General features: G+C 41.6%; 1 protein-coding gene across 7 annotated transcripts in view; it reads left to right on the top strand.

Annotated features, from left to right (window-relative positions):
* The window catches only part of LOC100032777 (maestro heat-like repeat family member 5), a 121,710-nt gene that overhangs the window by 80,984 nt on the left and 20,474 nt on the right, over positions 1-20,252 (top strand). For 6 of the 7 annotated variants that reach the window (XM_056822991.1, XM_056822986.1, XM_056822988.1 and 3 more), the window contains 6 exons: positions 1,830-2,014; positions 5,575-5,712; positions 11,043-11,157; positions 14,639-14,782; positions 15,731-15,907; positions 18,450-18,605. In XM_056822991.1, coding sequence (XP_056678969.1) covers positions 1,830-2,014; positions 5,575-5,712; positions 11,043-11,157; positions 14,639-14,782; positions 15,731-15,907; positions 18,450-18,605 — 915 coding nt within the window. The remainder of the gene's footprint in view (positions 1-1,829; positions 2,015-5,574; positions 5,713-11,042; positions 11,158-14,638; positions 14,783-15,730; positions 15,908-18,449; positions 18,606-20,252) is intronic. The other variant, XM_056822993.1, reaches the window with a different exon arrangement.

Here is a 20,252-nt window from a genome sequence, read left to right on the forward strand (position 1 = left end):
AGAAAGGCAGCAAAATTAAGGGGGATTGGGAAAGACTTTTTACAGAAGGTGGGATCTTAGCCAGGACTCAAAGGAGGTGATTTAATCTCACTTTGCCTCAGTTATCTTACCTGAAAAGTGGGGATAACAATAAGCACCTATTTTACAGGGTCTCCTTTAGCTCTAAAACTATGAGCCTACAATTCCTCTTTTCTGAAATCATTTCCATTCCCAGCCTGGTTTCCTCTTCAGAGAACAACTTCTAGGGCACACCAGGCTGAGAGAAAAATGAAATCCTGTGTTTGTACATCAAACTATCTCCTCTCAGCTCCCAGGGGAGTGAGCCCTAAGATCAAGAGCCTAGAATTTCAGAGAGCAGAGCTGAGGAACACCCCCTCCTATTCCCTTCAAGGTTTCAGAGGTTTCTGTCACAAGTGCTAGAAAAAAAAAAAGCTTAGAAAAAAGCAGAGCTAAGCAATCTGTGGTTTGAGCTTAGTAGGGAGGGTAAAAGTACTGCCATGTGTCTTCCTTCCTCCATTAGACTGCATATTAGAGCTTTATGCTAGTGGTTTTTCTCCCCAATCTAACTCTAAGCTCCTTGAAGGCAAGAACTGTGGAATTTCATCTCTCCTCCCTCACCCAGGGTTTCCATCCATAGTTGCAGACTATGCAATTTTGTGCCTCAGTTTCCTCATTTGTAAAATGAAGGGGTTAGACTAGGTGACCTCAGAAGCAGAGAAAATCCCCACATTGGGAATTAGTGATTCTAGATTCCAAAACAGACTTTCTACTGACAACCTGTGTGACTGTTGACAAGTCATTGACTCCTCAACTCTCAAATGAAGCAGTGGTGTGGGAAATAGCATGATGGGAAAAAGCTTGGGAAAAAGCACTCCTTTGGAGTCAGAGGACCAGGGTCTGAATTCTGGTCCTTACCTCTGTCACTTGGGCAAATGTCTTAATTTCTCTAAGTCCTTTTCCTCATCTGTAAAATGTGGGGTTGGGATAATGTGCTACTTAATATAATATGATAATATAATACCAACTGATAACATGGACTCCCTCCCTTAGAAGACTTTTGTGAGAAAAAGAGCTTCAGGAACTTTTTTATGTTATTGAGTTGTTTCAGTCATGGCCCACTCTTCATGATCCCTTTTGGGACTTTCTTGGCAAAGATACTGAAGTAGTTTGCCATTTCCTTTGCCAACTCATTTTGCAAATGAGGAAACTGAGTCAAACAGGATTAAGTGACTTGCCTAGGGTCACATAGCTTGTAAAGTGTCTGAGGCTATAGGACTGCTCTAGCAAGAAGTGTATCTGTGAAGCCTATGAACTCTTTCTCAGAATAATGCTTTTTTAACTCTTATTTTCCATCTTAGAATCAATACTTATATTGGTTCTAAGGCAGAAGAGAAGTAAAGGCTAGGTAATGAGGGTTAAATGACTTGGCCAGGGACACATAGGTAGGAAGTGTCTGAGGCCGTATTTGAACCCAGGACTTCCTATCTGTTGGGCCTGGCTCTCCATCCCCTGAGCTACGCTACCCAGCTGCCTCAGAATAATGCTTTTAAATTAATAAAATGCAAAGGAAATAGATTGCATTGAAATATACTTATCAAAATATTGCATTGAAATATACTTATCAAAATATTAGAAAACAAGTTGATGAATCCTAGGTTAAGAACCCTGTACTCAGTGGCCTAGAGTGGAGCCTTAGCACAAAGACTGGAACCAGGGAAAAGACTGAGACTAGGAAGAGACAAACCTGAGGAACCGACGGAGAGTTGTGCCCTCCCTTCCTGGGAAATCCTCACCCTAAGATCCACTCTCTGTTGTCTTCTCCCCGGCAGGCTATGAATACTCTTTATGAAATTCAGTTTTCACGGGAATACAAAGAGGCTGTGCAGAACTGGTACCCACAGCTCCTCCTGGGTCTTCTCACCCAGCTGCACTACATCTTTGAACTCAGCTTGCTTGAGCCATCCAAGGAGAATGAGAAATCACAAGAGGAAGAAGAAATGCCCAGCCCTCGGAGGTAAGGTCCACAGGATATGGTATGATGGGAAGCCTTGACCTTTGGGAGTCCCGGGTCCTGGGTCTACCACTAACTCTCCAGGTAGTGATGGGCAAGTCTCCTCCTCTGAAATTGTTTTCTCCTTTATCAAATTCTAAGTGGGCTATGTGACTTTATTCTGACATTCTATTTTCCAAGTTCTAAAGCCTCTCCCTTACCTAAGATTTTTATGTTCTAAACTGCTCTACAACGCTGACATTCCATGATTGACTTTTTCCACCTAGAACATGCTATGTCCTAAGGTTCCTTCCAGATCTAATATTTCATTGATCCTCTAGAAACAGACTTTAGTTATTGGTGGGGAGTGAAGAGAAAGCAAGAGCAATAAGAGATGAGCAAGGAAAGAAGCTGAAGATAAATGGGAACTTGGAAAGAGTCCAGAACTTGGAGTCAGAAGACCCAAGGTCAAAATTAATTTTTTTAATTTATTATTTGTGTGAACTTGAGCAAGTGACTTCCTCATGGAAGCCTCAGTTTCCTAATCAGTAAAATGAGGGAGTTGAAATAGTTGATCTCTATAGTACTGCTATTTCCCCTCTTCCTCAGACCCAAAAGCTCTGCTGTTTAGCTCAGGTAGGAATTTCAAATATTTATGTATGTATGTATGTATGTATGTATTTACATAGATATCTGGCAGCTAAGTGGTAGAGTGGACAAAGTAGTGCTGAGCCTGAAATCAGGAAGATCAGGAGATCAAAATCTGCCTTAGGCATGTCTTAACTGTATGACCCTGAACAAGTCACTTAACTTTGTTTATCTCAGTTTCCTCATCTAAAAAATGAGTAAGAGAAGGAAATGACAAACCACTCTAGTATCTTTGCCAAGAAAACGCCAAATCTGGCCATTAAGAATGGGGTATGACCCCACACCAGATCTATGACCCTATATTATAAAATGGGCTTCAAAAGTGGGTACAGTGCAAGTAGGAAGGACTCTGGATTCAAAGTCCCTTATGCTAATATTATAATGCTTGACTTTTATAATTATAAAATCCTATGTTTCTAATATTGTAATAATTTTAGAATCTATGAAAAAACCCTACAGGGATGCAGTTTCCCTAAACCCTAAGCATAAGACCATAGGGACAAGGGAAAGTATTGAACCTGTGATTTCATTGGGTGAGGAAACTCCCTCTACCTATATGATACATGGCCAGCACTTTCTCTGCAAAGTGTCATCTTGGACAGCTGCCTAGATCATTATTGATTAAAGAAATGCAAGTCAAAAGGACTTTGAGATATCATCTCAGACCTATCAGATTGGCTATGAAGATAAAAGGGCAAAATGATAAATGTTGGAGGGGATGTGGGAAAAGTGGAGACACTAATACACCATTGGTGGAACTGTGAGCTGATCCAACCATTTTGGAGAGCAATATGGAATTATGCTCAAAGAGTTACAAAACTATGTGTGCCTTCTGACTCAGCAATACCACTATTAGGTTTATTTCCTAAAGTGTTCAGGGGAAAGGGAAAAGAACCTCTACATTCAAAAATATTTATATCGCTCTCTTTGTGATAGCAAAGAGCTGGAAGCCTATCACTTGGGAAATGACTAAACAAGTTGTGGTGTGTAATTATGATGGAATATTACTGTGCCATAAAAAATGACAAGCAAGTTAATTAAAAAAACTTGAAAAGAACAATATGAAATTATGACTAGTGAAATGAACAGAATCAAGAAAACATTATATACAGCAACAGAAATATTGTTTGAATAATGACTTGTGTATATTCATCTCCCAGAGAAAAAACTGGTAAATGGAAACAAGCAAGATATAGTTTTAGGAGCAACTGAGTGACTCAGTAGTGGATACAGAGCCAGGTCTAGAGATAAAAGGTCCTGGATTCAAATTTGGCTTCAGAAACTTCCTAGCTATGTCACTCTGGGCAAATCACTTAACAACAATTGCCTGGCACCTGCTACTTTTCTACCTTGGAACTGACATTTATAGAACCATTTATTCCTTTTATACAAATGATGTCTTCTGTAGTGTGGGGACTGGAGAGGATGGAGGGATTTCCCTGGAAATTTTAATGGAAGGAAAAAGAAGGAAGGAAGGAAGGAAGGAAGGAAGGAAGGAAGGAAGGAAGGAAGGAAGGAAGGAAGGAAGGAAGGAAGGAAGGAAGGAAGGAAGGAAGGAAGGAAGGAAGGAAGGAAGGAAGGAAGGAAGGAAGGAAGGAAGGAAGGAAGGAAGGAAGGAAGGAAGGAAGGAAGGAAGGAAGAGAAGAGAAAGAAAGAAAGAAAGAAAGAAAGAAAGAAAGAAAGAAAGAAAGAAAGAAAGAAAGAAAGAAAGAAAGAAAGAAAGAAAGAAAGAAAGAAAGAAAGAAAGAAAGAAAGAAAGAAAGAAAGAAAGAAAGAAAGAAAGAAAGAAAAAAGAAAGAAGAGTGATATCTTTAGAGTACATTATAAGTCACCTAGGCAGAAAGAAGAAATAGAAGTATCACAACCCTGAAACAGAAATGTGATGTAAGGGTGATGAGAAATTTAGTTACCAAAATAACTTATTAGATTCTTCATCTGCCAAAGACAGAGTAATTAATTATTCTTCAACTTACTCTCATTTTAATTTCATCTTTTAAAATTTGATGAAGGCAGAAACGGAGAGGGGAGGGCTGTTATTCTGCCCTTGATCCTCATCCACAACGAGTCACTGTTTGATGAATGGAATGATAACTCCTCACTCTCTCATTTCCCCCCTTATCTAATATGTTCCCAAGACCTGTCTATTTTACCTTCTCTCCTTTGATACTGCCATCACCCTGATGAAAGCCCTCATCACCTCAAATCCAGAGCATTGCAACAGCCTGCTGGTCAGTCTCCATACCACGGGTCTCTTCAGCCTACCCTCTGCACTGCTATCAAAATGATCTGCCTAAAATATACATCTGACCATCCCGCTCCACTCAGTGGACCCCGGTGGCTCCCTATCATCACTAGGAACAAATATATAATATATATAATCTGATGCTCAAAGCCCTTCATAACCTTCTCCCACTCATCTTTCCAGGCACCTAATTATTCACTCTCACAAACTCCTCTATCCAGTGATACTGCCTTCCTCGTACAAGACACTGCATCTCCAGACTCCAAGCATTTTCTCTGAATATCTTCCATGCCTAGAATTCTCTCATTCCTCATTTCTACCTCCTGGTTTCCTTAATTTCCTTCAGGTTCTAACTAAAATCCCACCTTCTACAGGAAGCCTTTCCCTTAATGCTAGTGTCTTCCCTCTATTGATTATATCTGACTTACAGTGTACATATACATCTTGTTTGTTGTTTGAATATTGTCTTCACCATTGAGTTCCTTGAGATAGTCACCAGACCAGTTTTTGCCTTAATTAATGTTTGTTGACTGACTGACTGGAAATGTAATAAGTCTATGTCTATGGGCCCCCATTTAAGATGACAGTCATACTAAATGATATCCAAAGTTCCCACCCTTGGTGACTCTTAAGACCCATTCAAGCTCCAAAATCCTATAATTCCTCAGCTGACTCCAGTTTCTCTTGGCCACAGCACTTCTCTGGATTCCGTGAAGAGTCTTCTGTACACCAGTGGCCACTGGAAGGACTTTGCGCATTTAGAGCTACAAGGAGCCTGGGATCTCTTCTCCAACTTCAGTACCTACCATCAGGGGGTGACTCTCATTGCCAGGTAATAGATTGAAAAATTATACAAGTAGAGCAGGAGAGAGGAGAGGGGAATGGGATTATTCAATTCAACAATGTAGAATTAGAGGTTTGGACTAGATCATCTCTACAGTCTCTTCCAACCCTCACATCCTATGTTCTATGCTCCCAAGCTTTGATCTTCCATGTTCAATGTTCTAAAATCTTATCCAACTCCAACATTCTATGTTCTATTTCTCAAGTTTGCAATAAGTTCTGACATTCTATATTCTGACTCCTGAGGCTTCACTCAGTTTAAATATTCTATATTCTAATTCTTGAGATTCCACTGATTTCTGACATTCTCTATTCTAACTACTGAAGTTCTACCTAGTTCTTGCATTCTATATTCTAACACTCTCTGTTCTGTCTTTCATAGCTCCATCCAGCTCTGACATTTTCTATTCTCTCTTCCAAAGTCTCATCCATGTCTGATATTTTCAGATAACATGATTATATGAATTTAGTGTAAAATATTGTGGTATCTTCTCAGTTCAATAGAGAATGGAGGAATTAGAAAGAAGGATTACTAGAAGAGAGGTGGGATATGAATTGACTCAGTGGATAAAAAGGATGTGGATATTCCACTTCATCATTCCTTATTCCCACCCCATGATATATTCAATTATAACATGAGTATATTCAAGTCAACATGTCACTCTTCTCCTGAGCTCCTTTAGTTCTTGTATTATCATGTAGGTTCTGCCTTGTAAACCCCCAACATGCTAAGACTTCCTTCTAGATCTTCTGCCACTGGTCCTCCAAATTTGGTTCTTATTTTTAGATAATCCATCTTGAAAGTCCTTTATAGTCTAAGTGGTTTAATTCTCCCACTGATCCTCCTCATCCAGCCTCATCCTACACAAACATTCACATGTAAGCACAGGACACTGAAATACCTGGGGATTCACATATGTCTATAAATGAAGATACACATGTGTAACCCTCAGTCATATAGAAGTTTGACACACTGATTTTGTAACAACAAGTAAGGCAGTGTAAGTCTGATATTCTCCATCCCGTGGATGACTGAAAATTCAAGTGGCAGGTCCCTATTCACAAAGTTAGTGAGCATTTGAAGTGGGCTGCTGACCCCAAGTTTAGCTTTTTGTACCATCCTGATAATCCCACTATACCCTAATGGGTATGTGAGCTCAGATTGTAGCTACTTTCTACAATGGTATAGATTGTAATCCAGCCATATCTCTCTCACTGGGACACCTTTGCCTATGTCTTCCCACAGTTCCTCCCCAGAGATCCCCCCAACACTCTAAGAAGAGCCTAGCTCAGAACCACATGATTATCTCAATAGATGCAGAAAAAGCCTTTGATAAAATACAACACCCATTCCTATTAAAAACACTAGAAAGCATAGGAATAGAAGGGTCATTCCTAAAAATAATAAACAGTATATATCTAAAACCAACAGCTAATATCATCTGCAATGGGGATAAACTAGATGCATTCCCAATAAGATCAGGAGTGAAACAAGGATGCCCATTATCACCTCTACTATTTGACATTGTACTAGAAACACTAGCAGTAGCAATTAGAGAAGATAAAGGAATTGAAGGCATCAAAATAGGCAAGGAGGAGACCAAGTTATCACTCTTTGCGGATGACATGATGGTCTACTTAAAGAATCCTAGAGATTCAAGCAAAAAGCTAATTGAAATAATCAACAACTTTAGCAAAGTTGCAGGATACAAAATAAACCCACATAAATCATCAGCTTTTCTATATATCTCCAACACAGCTCAGCAGCAAGAACTAGAAAGAGAAATCCCATTCAAAATCACCTTAGACAAAATAAAATACCTAGGAATCTATCTCCCAAGACAAACACAGGAACTATATGAACACAACTACAAAACACTCGCCACACAACTAAAACTAGACTTGAACAAATGGAAAAACATTAACTGCTCATGGATAGGACGAGCCAATATAATAAAAATGACCATCCTACCCAAACTTATTTATCTATTTAGTGCCATACCCATTGAACTACCAAAATACTTCTTCACTGATTTAGAAAAAACCATAACAAAGTTCATTTGGAAGAACAAAAGATCAAGGATATCCAGGGAAATAATGAAAAAAAACACATATGATGGGGGCCTTGCAGTCCCTGACCTAAAACTATATTACAAAGCAGCAGTCATCAAAACAATTTGGTACTGGCTAAGAAACAGAAAGGAAGATCAGTGGAATAGACTGGGGGAAAGCGACCTCAGCAAGACAGTATACGACAAACCCAAAGATCCCAGCTTTTGGGACAAAAATCCACTATTCGATAAAAACTGCTGGGAAAATTGGAAGACAGTGTGGGAGAGACTAGGAATAGATCAACACCTCACACCCTACACCAAGATAAATTCAAAATGGGTGAGTGACTTAAACATAAAGAAGGAAACCATAAGTAAATTGGGTAAACACAGAGTAGTATATATGTCAGACCTTTGGGAGGGGAAAGGCTTTAAAACCAAGCAAGATATAGAAAGAATCACAAAATGTAAAATAAATAATTTTGACTACATCAAACTAAAAAGCTTTTGTACAAACAAAACCAATATAACTAAAATCAGAAGGGAAACAACAAATTGGGAAAAAATCTTCATAGAAACCTCTGACAAAGGTTTAATTACTCATATTTATAATGAGCTAAATCAATTGTACAAAAAATCAAGCCATTCTCCAATTGATAAATGGGCAAGGGAAATGGATAGGCAGTTCTCAGATAAAGAAATCAAAACTATTAACAAGCACATGAAGAAGTGTTCTACATCTCTTATAATCAGAGAGATGCAAATCAAAACAACTCTGAGGTATCACCTCACACCTAGCAGATTGGCTAACATAACAGCAAAGGAAAGTAATGAATGCTGGAGGGGATGTGGCAAAGTAGGGACATTAATTCATTGCTGGTGGAGTTGTGAATTGATCCAACCATTCTGGAGGGCAATTTGGAACTATGCCGAAAGGGCGACAAAAGAATATCTACCCTTTGACCCAGCCATAGCACTGCTGGGTCTGTACCCCAAAGAGATAATGGACAAAAAGACTTGTACAAAAATATTCATAGCTGCGCTCTTTGTGGTGGCCCAAAACTGGAAAACGAGGGGATGCCCATCAATTGGGGAATGGCTGAACAAACTGTGGTATATGTTGGTGATGGAGTACTATTGTGCTAAAAGGAATAATAAAGTGGAGGAGTTCCATGGAGACTGGAACAACCTCCAGGAAGTGATGCAGAGTGAGAGGAGCAGAACCAGGAGAACATTGTACACAGAGACAAACACACTGTGGTATAATCGAACGTAATGGACTTCTCCATTAGTGGCGGTGTAATGTCCCTGAACAACTTGCAAGGATCCAGGAGAAAAAAACACCATTCATAAGCAAAGGATAAACTATGGGAGTGGAAACACCGAGAAAAAGCAACTGCCTGAATACAGAGGTTGAGGGGACATGACAGAGGATAGACTCTAAATGAACACTCTAATGCAAATACTATCAACAAAGCAATGGGTTCAAATCAAGAAAACATCTAATGCCCAGTGGACTTACGCGTCGGCTATGGGGGGTGGGGGGGAGGAAAAGAAAATGATCTATGTCTTTAACGAATAATGCTTGGAAATGATCAAATAAAATATATTAAAAAAAAAAAAGAAGAGCCTTGCTCAAGAAAACCTTGACATTGTTGGGATGCCAGTGGAGCAGAGGCTACCTGCCAGTTACCTTTTTTCCCTGCATGACCCATCCAGCATCTTTTCAGAAAGTCTTCTAGTTTTCTGACATTATTCTTTGGGGCTCCTTCCTCTCCATATTTCTTTTTGGCACTATACACTACAGCCCACTTATGCCTATATGTCTCATTCTCACACTATGAAGATAATCATCATAATAAAAATAGCTCCACCAACATCCTCCTCATTCCAGAAGAGTCAGTGATCCTGACTTCTCCAAGGTGGTGTCCATAGCCCAAGATGTGGCTGGTCCTACCAAGCTGGGAGGGAGTACAGACAGACCTTGCAATGGACCAAGTACCTACAAGTGTCTAGCTAAGTGCTAAGGAACTCATCAAGAGAGGGTGGTCACCAGAGAATGTGGATTTTGTTATTTTATGACCACAGAATCTTTCTTTATGACCACAGACATCAAGATCATCTCCCAAAACATGGGAGGGTTTTTGAAGTATGTTGTTTCATAGACTCAGAAAAAAAATTAACTAGAATCACTCATTCACCTTCTTCCCATCTCATATACTCCTCATTGCCTGGCTTTGAAGACTATCATTCAACTGATGGGTTATTACTTTTTCTTAAACCCTCATTTTTTCCTTACATGGAGCCTAAGTTCTCCCTCTCTGCAACCTCCACTCATTCTACTTAGAATCAATACTGCATATTGATTCTGAGGCAGAAAAGCAGTAATGGCTAAGCAATGGAGGTGAAGTGACTTGCCCAGGGTCACACAGCTAGGAAGTGTCTGAGTCCAGATTTGAACCCAGGACCTCCCATCTCTGAGCCTGGCTCAATCCACTCAGTCCAGCTGCCCCCTGGGTTATTCTTTCTAAGGAAATCAATGATCTCTTAATTTCTGCATCCAATGGCTTTGTCTAATTCTTTGTCATAAAAGTGACTTGCATTTTTGTAGTGTCTTAAGGTTAACAAAAAATTTCATCACAACAGCCCTGTGAGATATAAAGAGAAAACCCTTCTCACCACATTTTACAGATGAGATTACCCATTTGGCTTGAGTGATTTGCCCAGGTATATGTCAATGCTAGGGATTGAGAGACCTTTCCAAGTGTCTATGGATAGGATTTGAGAGTTTAAATGACCTTCCCAATATAACACAAATAGTAAGTTTCATGGCTAGGGAGGCAATTTGCCTGGGGTAACTAGAGCCACAGTGACCAGAACTCATGTCTTTCCTAACTCACTACTTGCACACATGCTGTACATAGAGAAAAACGTACTCGTTCACAAAATCAAATGTTGGTATGATTATTATTCAGTTGTTTCCATCATGTCTGACCCTTCATGATCCCACTTGAGGTTTCCTTGGCAAAGACACTGGAATAATTTGCCATTTCCTTCTCTAGCTCATTTTATAGATGAGGAAACTGAAGAAAAAAGGGCCAAGTGATTTGTCGGGAGGTTACTTAGCTACTGTCCAAGGTTGGATTTGAAATGAGACTTGCTGACTCCCGGTCCAGCGCTTTAGCCACTCTGTCACCTCACTGCCCCCAACGCTGGCATAGGATGCCTTAGTTATGAGTATGTCTCATGCCTTCCTGTCCCATTGCAGGGCTATGGTACAGAATTCCTGCAGTCAGGTCAAAGGAGTGCTTTTCCAGGCCATCTCCAATATGGACACCAAACCAGAACGTGACAAGAAGGTAGCCAGCCTCATTTTCACAGAGGTAGGATACTTGCTGAGGGAAGGGGAAAAAAGTCGGGGCACAGCCTTCAAGGATATTCCTATTCCTAATTCTGTCCCTCTCCCATGACTAAAGACCCTAAACAGGAAAGAGAATTCCCAAATCCCAGAAGTGTGGACCTCAAAGACCATCTAGGTCGACCCATAGGTAAAAAGTATGTTTGACAAGTGGTCCCCCTACCTCCACCAGAAAGGGCAGTCCATACCTTCAGAGGCAGCCCATTCCACTGATGGACAGCTCTTAATACCAGACAGTTTTTCCTTACATGGAGCCCAAGTTCTCCCTCTCTGCAACCTCCACCCATTCTACTTCTGCCCTTCAGGACCAAGCACAACAAAATGAATCCATCTTCTGTACGGCAGCCCTTGAAATGTTTGAAGATGACTGTCATGTCCCCTCCTGACTCTTCTGATCTCTTTAGCCATTAAAAAATTCCTAATTAAAACAATAAGCCTAATGCTCTATCCCAGGTCTTGGCTCTGACAAGACTAAGACATCCTTCCGGCAAAGGGACAGAGCCTAGTCTTCTTTGAACATCCCTCATTGTCTCACAAAGCCAACTTTCTCCAAGTCTTGCTTTCTCCACTCCCTCCTAGAGCCTGTTTTGCTGCCCAAACTGGGTCCCTCTCTAGGAGCAAAGGCCCACAGGATCTTTGTAGAAGGAGAGTAGTCTGTAGCTATGGCTCATACTCCCTTCCCTGACTCAGGAAGCAGAGCAGACCACCAGGGCTTCACCTGAGTGGGGCATCTGCCCCAGGACAACAGACAGAAGGGGCCAATGACAGATGAGTGTGTTCCTCTGGGGAAGAGAGCAGGGATGAGGAGAGTTCGAGAGTGAGGCTTAGTGAAGGAGAGGAGGAGATGTAATTATGAAATCAGTGACTACATAGGAAGAATCAATCAATTAACAAATGTTTCCTAAGCTCTTTCTATGTGCCAGGCTCTGTGCTACAGGGGCAAAAGACAGTCCCTGCCCTCTAGTAGGTCACAGGTTAATGGAGGAGATAGACAAAACTTTGTACAAATAAGCTATGTACAGAATAAAAATAGAGAATTAAAAGGAATCAGGAAAGTCTTTTGGGGGGGTTTATGTCATTTAATATTAAGAAAAAATGTTTTAAAACTCATTTTAGGAGCAGTTAGTTAGCTCAGTATATAGGGAGCAGACCTTAAGTCCAGGGGACCTGGGTTCAAATCTGACCTTAGACATGTCCTAGCTGTGTGACCCTAGGCAAGTCCACTTAACCCACATTGCCAATCCCATATCACGCTTCTACGTTGGAATTGATATTACCATTAATTCTAAAATAGAGGCTAAGGATTTTTTAAAACCCTTACTTTCCATCTTGGAATCAATACTGTGTATTGGTTCCAAGGCAGAAGAGTGGTAAGGGCTAGGCAATGGGGGTTAAGTGACTTGCCCAGGGTCACACAACTGGGAAGTGTCTGAGACTAAATTTGAATCCAGGACTTCTCTCCTCTAGGCCTGGATCTCAATCCACTGAGCTACCCAGCTGCCCCCAGGATGTTTTTAAACTTATTTAAAATGACTAAAAAACACTAACATTAAAAACCTGGCATAATTACTTACATGATATCAGGAGATATTTTAACATTAAGAGATATAAAGTACAGCTTTTCTTAACGACTCATCTCTTGTCTTAGAATTGATATAAGTATGAGTTCCAAAGTAGAAGAGTGATAAAGGCTAGGCAATGGGGACTAAGTGACTTGTCCAGGGTCACACAGCTAGGAAGTATCTAAAGGCCAAATTTGAACCCAAGTCTTCCCAACTCTAGACCTAACTCTCCATCCACTGAGCCACCCAGCTGCTCCAAACATACAAAAGTGTTGCAAAAAGAAAGCACAAATGCCATAATTGTGTGAATGAGTCTTAAAAGCCCAGGACAATGTAATTCTTTTAGACATTTGAAGCCAACATACCAAATTACATAGCTTCCCCTGAAAAGGAAGATGGGATTTTTGCTGGAAACTGATGGAAGTCAGGAAATTCGGAAGGGAAGAATACGGAAGGAGAGCATTCCAAACATATGCAACAGCCTATTATGAGAGAAAGGGGGGCATTAGGGAGATGAGACATCAGGACCTGAAGTAGGGCCATCCTGCTTCCCCTTAGTGGGGAGCATTCTATTTCCCTAAAGTTCTGCCCTCTTTGGCTTCTCAAACTTTCCTGAAGCCCAGAGCCCTGGGGCTGGGGAGGCTTGGGTTAAATACATAAAAATCAATGGAGGAAAACAGAATAACTCCAATGAAAGAAAGCAGTCATTCTGGGCTAAGGGCTCCCTACAGCCAGACTGGGGAGAAGAGGGGAAGAACTCTTAGCTAGTATTTCTAAGTTTTGGCTATGATGAGAAGAGAAATGGGAGGAGGCAAGGTGGTACAGTGGGAAAAGAATCTTGATGTGGATTCATCTAATCATGGATCAAGCTATGTGACCTTGGGTAAGTCACTTCATTTCTCTAGATCTTCATTTTAGTGGTGAAGGCTGCCCTGTGAAAGGAGGAGGGGGGGACACTTAGGGAGCCCAGATGTGAAGCTGAAATATAGTCATTCTGTCACCTCCCTGTTCTAGAAAGGTCCATGGCTTCTCCATCCCACCCCCAGCCTTTTCCCCATGAAATCTATTCGTTCTAGATGCTCTGCCTCAAATCTTCAGCACCAGAAAATTCAGTATTTTTACTCTTCCTAAAAAAGGAAAGACTGAACAATCCTGCCACCAAATTGCTATGTGACAACTGACAAGCTCTTCACATGGGTTTGATGGTCTCTTCCGCCTTTCTCCACCTCCAAAATCCTGTAGTTTTAGTTTCTGACTCTATGTCCTGTCTATCCCCTTGGAGCCCAGAAGTAGAGTAGTAGAAGTAGTGCTCCCTGCCACATCGCTGTCCCTAGTCTCATCTATCTAAGGGCTAGACTATATGAGCAAAGGAAGGGAATACACATTTATATAGCACCTGCTATATGCCAGGCACTGTGCTAATTGCTTTGCTCATTTGATCTTGTGAGGTAGGTGCTATTATTTTCTCCATTTTACACTTGAGGAAATTGAGGCAAAGAGAAGTTCAGAGACAATCCCAGGGTCACACAGCCAAAGTCCAGTTTGAACTCAGATCTTCTCAGATCTATTGCTCCACCAGCTGGGGCTAAGGTTCTTTCTACCCTTGACATTCTATAGTTTTCATTTCTGACTGTGCCCATCTTTTCCCTTAAAGTAGATTCCACACTACCCTCTTACCATATCCCTGTGCCAGGTTCCTTATCAATCCCAGAGATACTCATTCCATGAGACAACAGCTCTAGAAAGATCAGCCCTGACCTCTCCTAAGCCACCCTTATTCAAAGGATGTGGCACCCAATCTACACACTTCATTATCAGAAGACCATCCCCACGAGGGGAGAGAGGGGGGACTGGGGATGACACTGCCCCCCTTTCCCTCCTCAGTTTCTCAACAGCCCGGTGATGCTGGAAGAGTTCCCTAAACAGGCCATACTGTCATACCTCCATCAAGGACTGGCTGACCCCAATCCTTCCATCCGAGTGATCAGCCTTCAAGGCCTCAAGAATGTCATCTTTGACACAGAGAAGGTAAAAAGGGCCCAAGGAGGCTGGTTTTTATTCATTCTTGGTCTCAGTCTTCCATATATAGTACTCACTTATGTATCCTTCAATGGGGACGTGGGTGGGTAAGAAAACCCTAATCAGAGAGGAGGGAGTGTGAAGGAGGTCTATAAATGGGGGGAGGAAAGAGATAGGGGGTAGACACGAGCAAAGGGAAAGGAATAGCATCCTTGTGGCTTTGAGTGCTGGGCAGGGTTTAGTCTTGTTGATGAAGACAGAAGGGGACTCATTTTCTGTTCTGAACATAAGGTAATGGGATTCAGGGCTGAAAGGGACCTTAAAATTCATCCAGTGCCTCCCTTTTCAGAGGAAAAAACTAAGACCCAAAGAAGGGGAAAATTGATTTGCCCACATTCACAAGTGAGTCAATAAGAGAACCAAGATTCTATTCTAGGTGTCCTCACCAAAAGTGAAAGAGCACTTCAAATGCAAATACTGCCTTTCCCACTAACTCCCACTGGAGAATGACATGATGAAAGTGGTATTTGGAGTGATTAGTCTGGATAAAATTTCCAAAAGTAGAATATACATCCTCAAAAAGTAGTGTAATCCACATTCTCAGAGGGTCTCCCAGGGAAAACTGAGTGACTTCATTAAGGATATTCCTGTTGGCTTATAGGTTGGCTTAGCTACCCTTGAGGGTCCCTTCCAGCCTTTAATGGTATGTGATTCTGGATGGGAAGGGGCTAGAGTGTTTGAGACTACCAGAGAAATCAAACTCAAATAGAAGCAGTTTCCTTCCTAGTCAGATAGTGACTTAGAAAACCACAAATTAACATTATCTATGTTGGACTGAAATTTTGCTTATTTTGTTCATCATTTCTCAAGTATACTTCTATTTGGTTCTGGCCACCCCTGGCCATTTTGCTAACTTGGGGACAGATCTTAAGTTTGAGTCCTCTGCCTTTTCCCCAGGGTAACCTTCTCCGGTCCCAGCTGCCAGCCTTCCTGGAGGGCTTCTACCACGATAACGAGCAGGTGGTCATGAGGGTAATGAGCACAGTGTCAGATGTCCTGTACTGCCTGAGCCAGCAGGGTGCTGGTCTCCATTGCCAAGAAATTGCCCTCAACCTTCGTAGCTTCTTTGATGATGTGAGTGTGGCTGTGAATGCCTGACCCCTGGACATCTCCATGTATACATATACCTGTACAAGATTCCAGGGGGGTTTCAGCTGAGATCTTAGAGGTCAAAGAGCTCTAAAGCTGTGTCTAGACCTGGAGTGTACTCTCTTCTCACTTTTGTCCTTCCTCAGACCTTCTCATTTATAGGAAAGGAAACTGAGGTCCAGAGAGCAGAAGAAGAAACTTATCCATGGTCACACAGCTAGTCAGTGGAAGAATCAGGGCTAGAAATCAAGTTCCCAATTCCAAATCTACAGCTTCTTCCATCTTAAACCCTCAAGTTGGTATTGGGTAATGGTAGGCATACTGGCCATGTTGATTTGAATTTTGACTCTACTTAACCACCTGTGGGACTTTGAGCAAGTTACTTCTCTCCAGGCCTCAGTTTTCCCATCTGTAAAATAGAGAGTTTGGATTATATGATTTCTACATCTGGTCCTTAGGATCTGTAAGTACATACCTGTTCCTACATTCAAGCATACAGATCATTTGAACATAGCTTTTGCAGCCAGTAGCCCCAAAGCAGGCACATGGCCTCTCTCTTCACCTGGAGTTGTCAAAATGTAATAGATAAGATCAGGCAGAGCCAGAAAATTATGGGTTCTCAAAGAGATGCCTTACCCTTTCACAGAAGAGCTGAGTACATGGACAGGAAGGGTATACAAGAGAGCCCTTAATGGTAAAAAAAAAAAAAAAGCAGGGCATCTCTGGGAATTCTGGCTGCCGGTACTGTCTATCTGTGTCTGTTTTCTCTTGTGTTGTATGTTGTACTTGGGGGGGAAGTATGTGACTTGGCATACTCTGGGGCCCAGAGGCCTGAGAGCTATAGAATGATTACCGGGTCACAAAATTAGGCATGACAGTGTATCTTCACAGGATACTTTAAACCCTCCCTTCTTTCTTTCTTTCTTTCCTTCCTTCCTTCCTTCCCTCCTTTCCTTCTTCCCTTTCTTCCTTCTTTCTTTCCTTCCTTTCCTTCCCTCCTTCCTTCCTTCTTTCTTTTCTTCCTTCCTTCCTCCCTTCCTTGCTTTCCTTCCTTCTTTCCTTCCTTTTTTCTTTCCTTCCTTCTTTCTTCTTTCTTCTTTACTTCCTTCCTTCTTTCTTCCCTTTCTTCCTTCTTTCCTTCCCTTCTTTCCTTCCTTCCTTCTTCCTTCCTCCCTTCCTTGCTCCTTTCCTTCCTTCTCTCCTTCCTTCTTCTTTCCTTTCCTCCTTTCTTCCTTCTTTCCTTGCTTTCCTTCCTTCCTTCTTTCCTTTCCTTCCTTCCTTCCTTTCTTCCTTCTTTCCTTCCTTCTTTCCTTCCTTCTCTCCTCCCTTCCCTCCTTCCTTTCTTCCTTCCTTCCTTCTTCCTTCTTTCATTTCCTCCCTCCTTCCTTCCTTCCTTTATTTCCTCCCTCCCTCCCTTCCTTCCTTCCTTCCTTCCTTCCTTCCTTCCTTCCTTCCTTCCTTCTTCTCAGGTTGCCTAATTCAGAGAACACATGTCCTTTCAAGAGAATTACATATTAGGGGGCATGTTTGTCAAGAGACAAGGGGGGCAGCAACTAGATGGCTAAATGGATAGAGAAACAGGCCTAGAGATGCAAGGACCTGAGTTCAAATGTGACCTCAGACACTTCCTAGTTATTTGATGGTGTTCAAATCATTTAATCCTAATTGCCTGGCCCTTACCACTCTCCTGCCTTGGAACCAATACTCAGTATTCATTCTAAGACAGAAAGTAATGAGACAAAGAGAGACAGAGAGAGAGAGAGAGACAGAGAGAGAGGGAGAGAGAAGAGAGAGAGAGAAAATGTGGGTATAAGTATGCCATTGTGTGTAAGAAGTATGTATATATAAGCATTTACATATATGAAACGTTCAATGTGTCCACTTATGTGCATGTGTTTATGTGTATGTGTGCCTATCAGTATACCTGTTTAAGAAAGGAATCCTCTCTTTCTGAAATTATTACCTAAAAAAAAAAATAATAGGCTGCCACGGGGGAGACCTTGGTCTGAAGTAAAGACATAGATAAGACCAACAGTTGCCAGAAATTCCTAGAGTCACACATCAAGGCTGATAAGCAGTGGTAAAATATGGCACAAAGCCATCTGAGGACTAGGACTGTTCTTGGTAGCCCTAGGACACAATATGACATCTGGTATACATGTTGTCTAACTGTCATTTTCAGTGGTGTCCAACTCTTCATGATCCTATTTAGGGTTTTCTTGTCAAAGATATTAGAGTGGTTTGCCATTATCTCTTCTAGATCATTTTACAAATGTGAAAACTGAGGCAACCAAGGTTAAGTGACTTGCCCAGGGTTATATAGCTAATAAGTATCTAAGGCTAGATTTGCACTCATAAAGATGAGTCTTCTTACTCCAGGTCTGATGCTTTATCCAGTGCAACACAGAGCTACCCCCTCTGCCCCCAATACATAGTAGGCACTTAATAAGTGCTTTTTTTCTTGATTAATTGATAAGGGTTGGGGTTGGGGTGGGGGTGGGAGCACCTCTGGGTATGTCATCCTCAGGAACGAAATAAAATCCGAGCATCAGCCATCAACCTATTTGGAGACCTGGTGACCACCATGGCAGGGAAGGATTACTACACTCTGAAGCCCCACGTTCACCAGGCCCTGGTCCCTCTCCTCATGCACCTGAAGGACAAGTGCCCACAAGTTGTAATGGTCAGTCAATCCAATGATCAAGCAGTCAGATAATCAGACAATCATCTTGTCAGTCATCATGACAAGAAGTCCCAGAGACTGGCAGTCATTCAAGTGGTCACTCAGGTTCAGGGTTCAAACCAACAAGTGTTCAGGCAGACAGAGGGGTCAGATGGGCAATCAGTTAAGAGGTCTCTAGTTCAATCAAGCACTGGGGTCAGCCGAACCATCAGTCAAGCTGTTACTGAGGATACCCTGTGGGAACAAGTCCATCTCTGGGAAATGGGATTCTACCTTTACCCCCTAGCAACTATGCACTGAATCTTTGCCCTTGGGGAGGTGGAGAGGGAAGAATGATGGGAGAGACGTAGAGGAGATAAGATAGGGAAAGAAGAAGAAGCAATTCTCTCTTCAACTCTGGTGAGACATGGGACAGCCCAGTCAATGCACATTCACATTGGCCACCACCCTTCCCCCATTTCAGACCACTCTTATTATTTTTTTTCTTTTTGTAATTATAGTTTTTTTCTTTCAGTTGGATGTAGAAACGATTTCTGACAATTATTTTCTGACATTTTAAGATTCAGATTTTCTCTCTTCCCCATCCATCCCTCCCCTAGGTGGTAAATAGTTTGATATAGGTTATAAGAGTGCTTTCATGAAATACATATTTCCATATGGCTCATGCTACAAAAGAAGGCACATATCACACATACAATAAAAACTCACCCAGGAAATAAAGTGGAAGATAGCATGTTTTGATCTGCAAACAGACTCCAATAGTCCCTTCTTTGGGTATGGGTAGCATTTTTCATCATAGTGGTCTTATTTTCTTTATAAATCAACTGACAGATTTCATGGTTTAGAACCACAGTTTTATTTCATTTTCATTCAACCCGATGCCCTGTTTTCATGAAATCAACTCAAGTATTTTGTTTAGCCTAGTGCCTAATTTTCATTAGGACAGATGCTTTATGAAACGTCAGTATTATTTATTATTCTCCCTTACACATTCTACAGTCCTGTCAAATTGACCTTCTCGTTGTTCCTCACAAAAGATACCCCATCTCCTATCACCAAGCCTTTGTACAGGCTGTGTCCACATCTGGAATGTACTCCCTTCTCATTTCTGTCCTTGCTCAGATCCAGCTTCCTTTAGACAACATTACTTCCCTTTTGATCTTTTCCAGAAGTGATTGTGGCTCTGCTCACACCCCACTAAATAGGCTCACTGGTTCAGGAGGAGAAATTGGAATAGTCTCTTACTCTGCACTGAAACTTCCAGTCTCTTCCATCCTCAACTCCTTTGGAGCTCACAGTATCAAAATGTCCAAAGCTACTCAAATCATGGTGACTATTATTTACCAATCCCCGGGTTATTCTCCCTCAAGTCCTTTGACATATTCCTTTACTTCCCCTCACCTATGCACAGGGATAGTCATACCATGGGTGTCACCATTACTCTTAAGTGCTCTGCTTTCTTAGTCAAAAATTCTCACATCCCTCTATTTGACCATATCCTCCTATCATCCTATCTCACTCCATGTCCATGCAGGTTCAGGGCTTCATCTTGATTCCCAATCCTTTTACCCCTTCGCACTCTTTCAGACCATCCTCCATCATCCATACTCTTATCACCTCTTAAATCCTTCACAGCTCATCCTTTGT

This window comes from Monodelphis domestica, chromosome 3, assembly GCF_027887165.1.
Source record: "Monodelphis domestica isolate mMonDom1 chromosome 3, mMonDom1.pri, whole genome shotgun sequence".
NCBI classification, from domain to species: Eukaryota; Metazoa; Chordata; class Mammalia; order Didelphimorphia; family Didelphidae; genus Monodelphis; species Monodelphis domestica.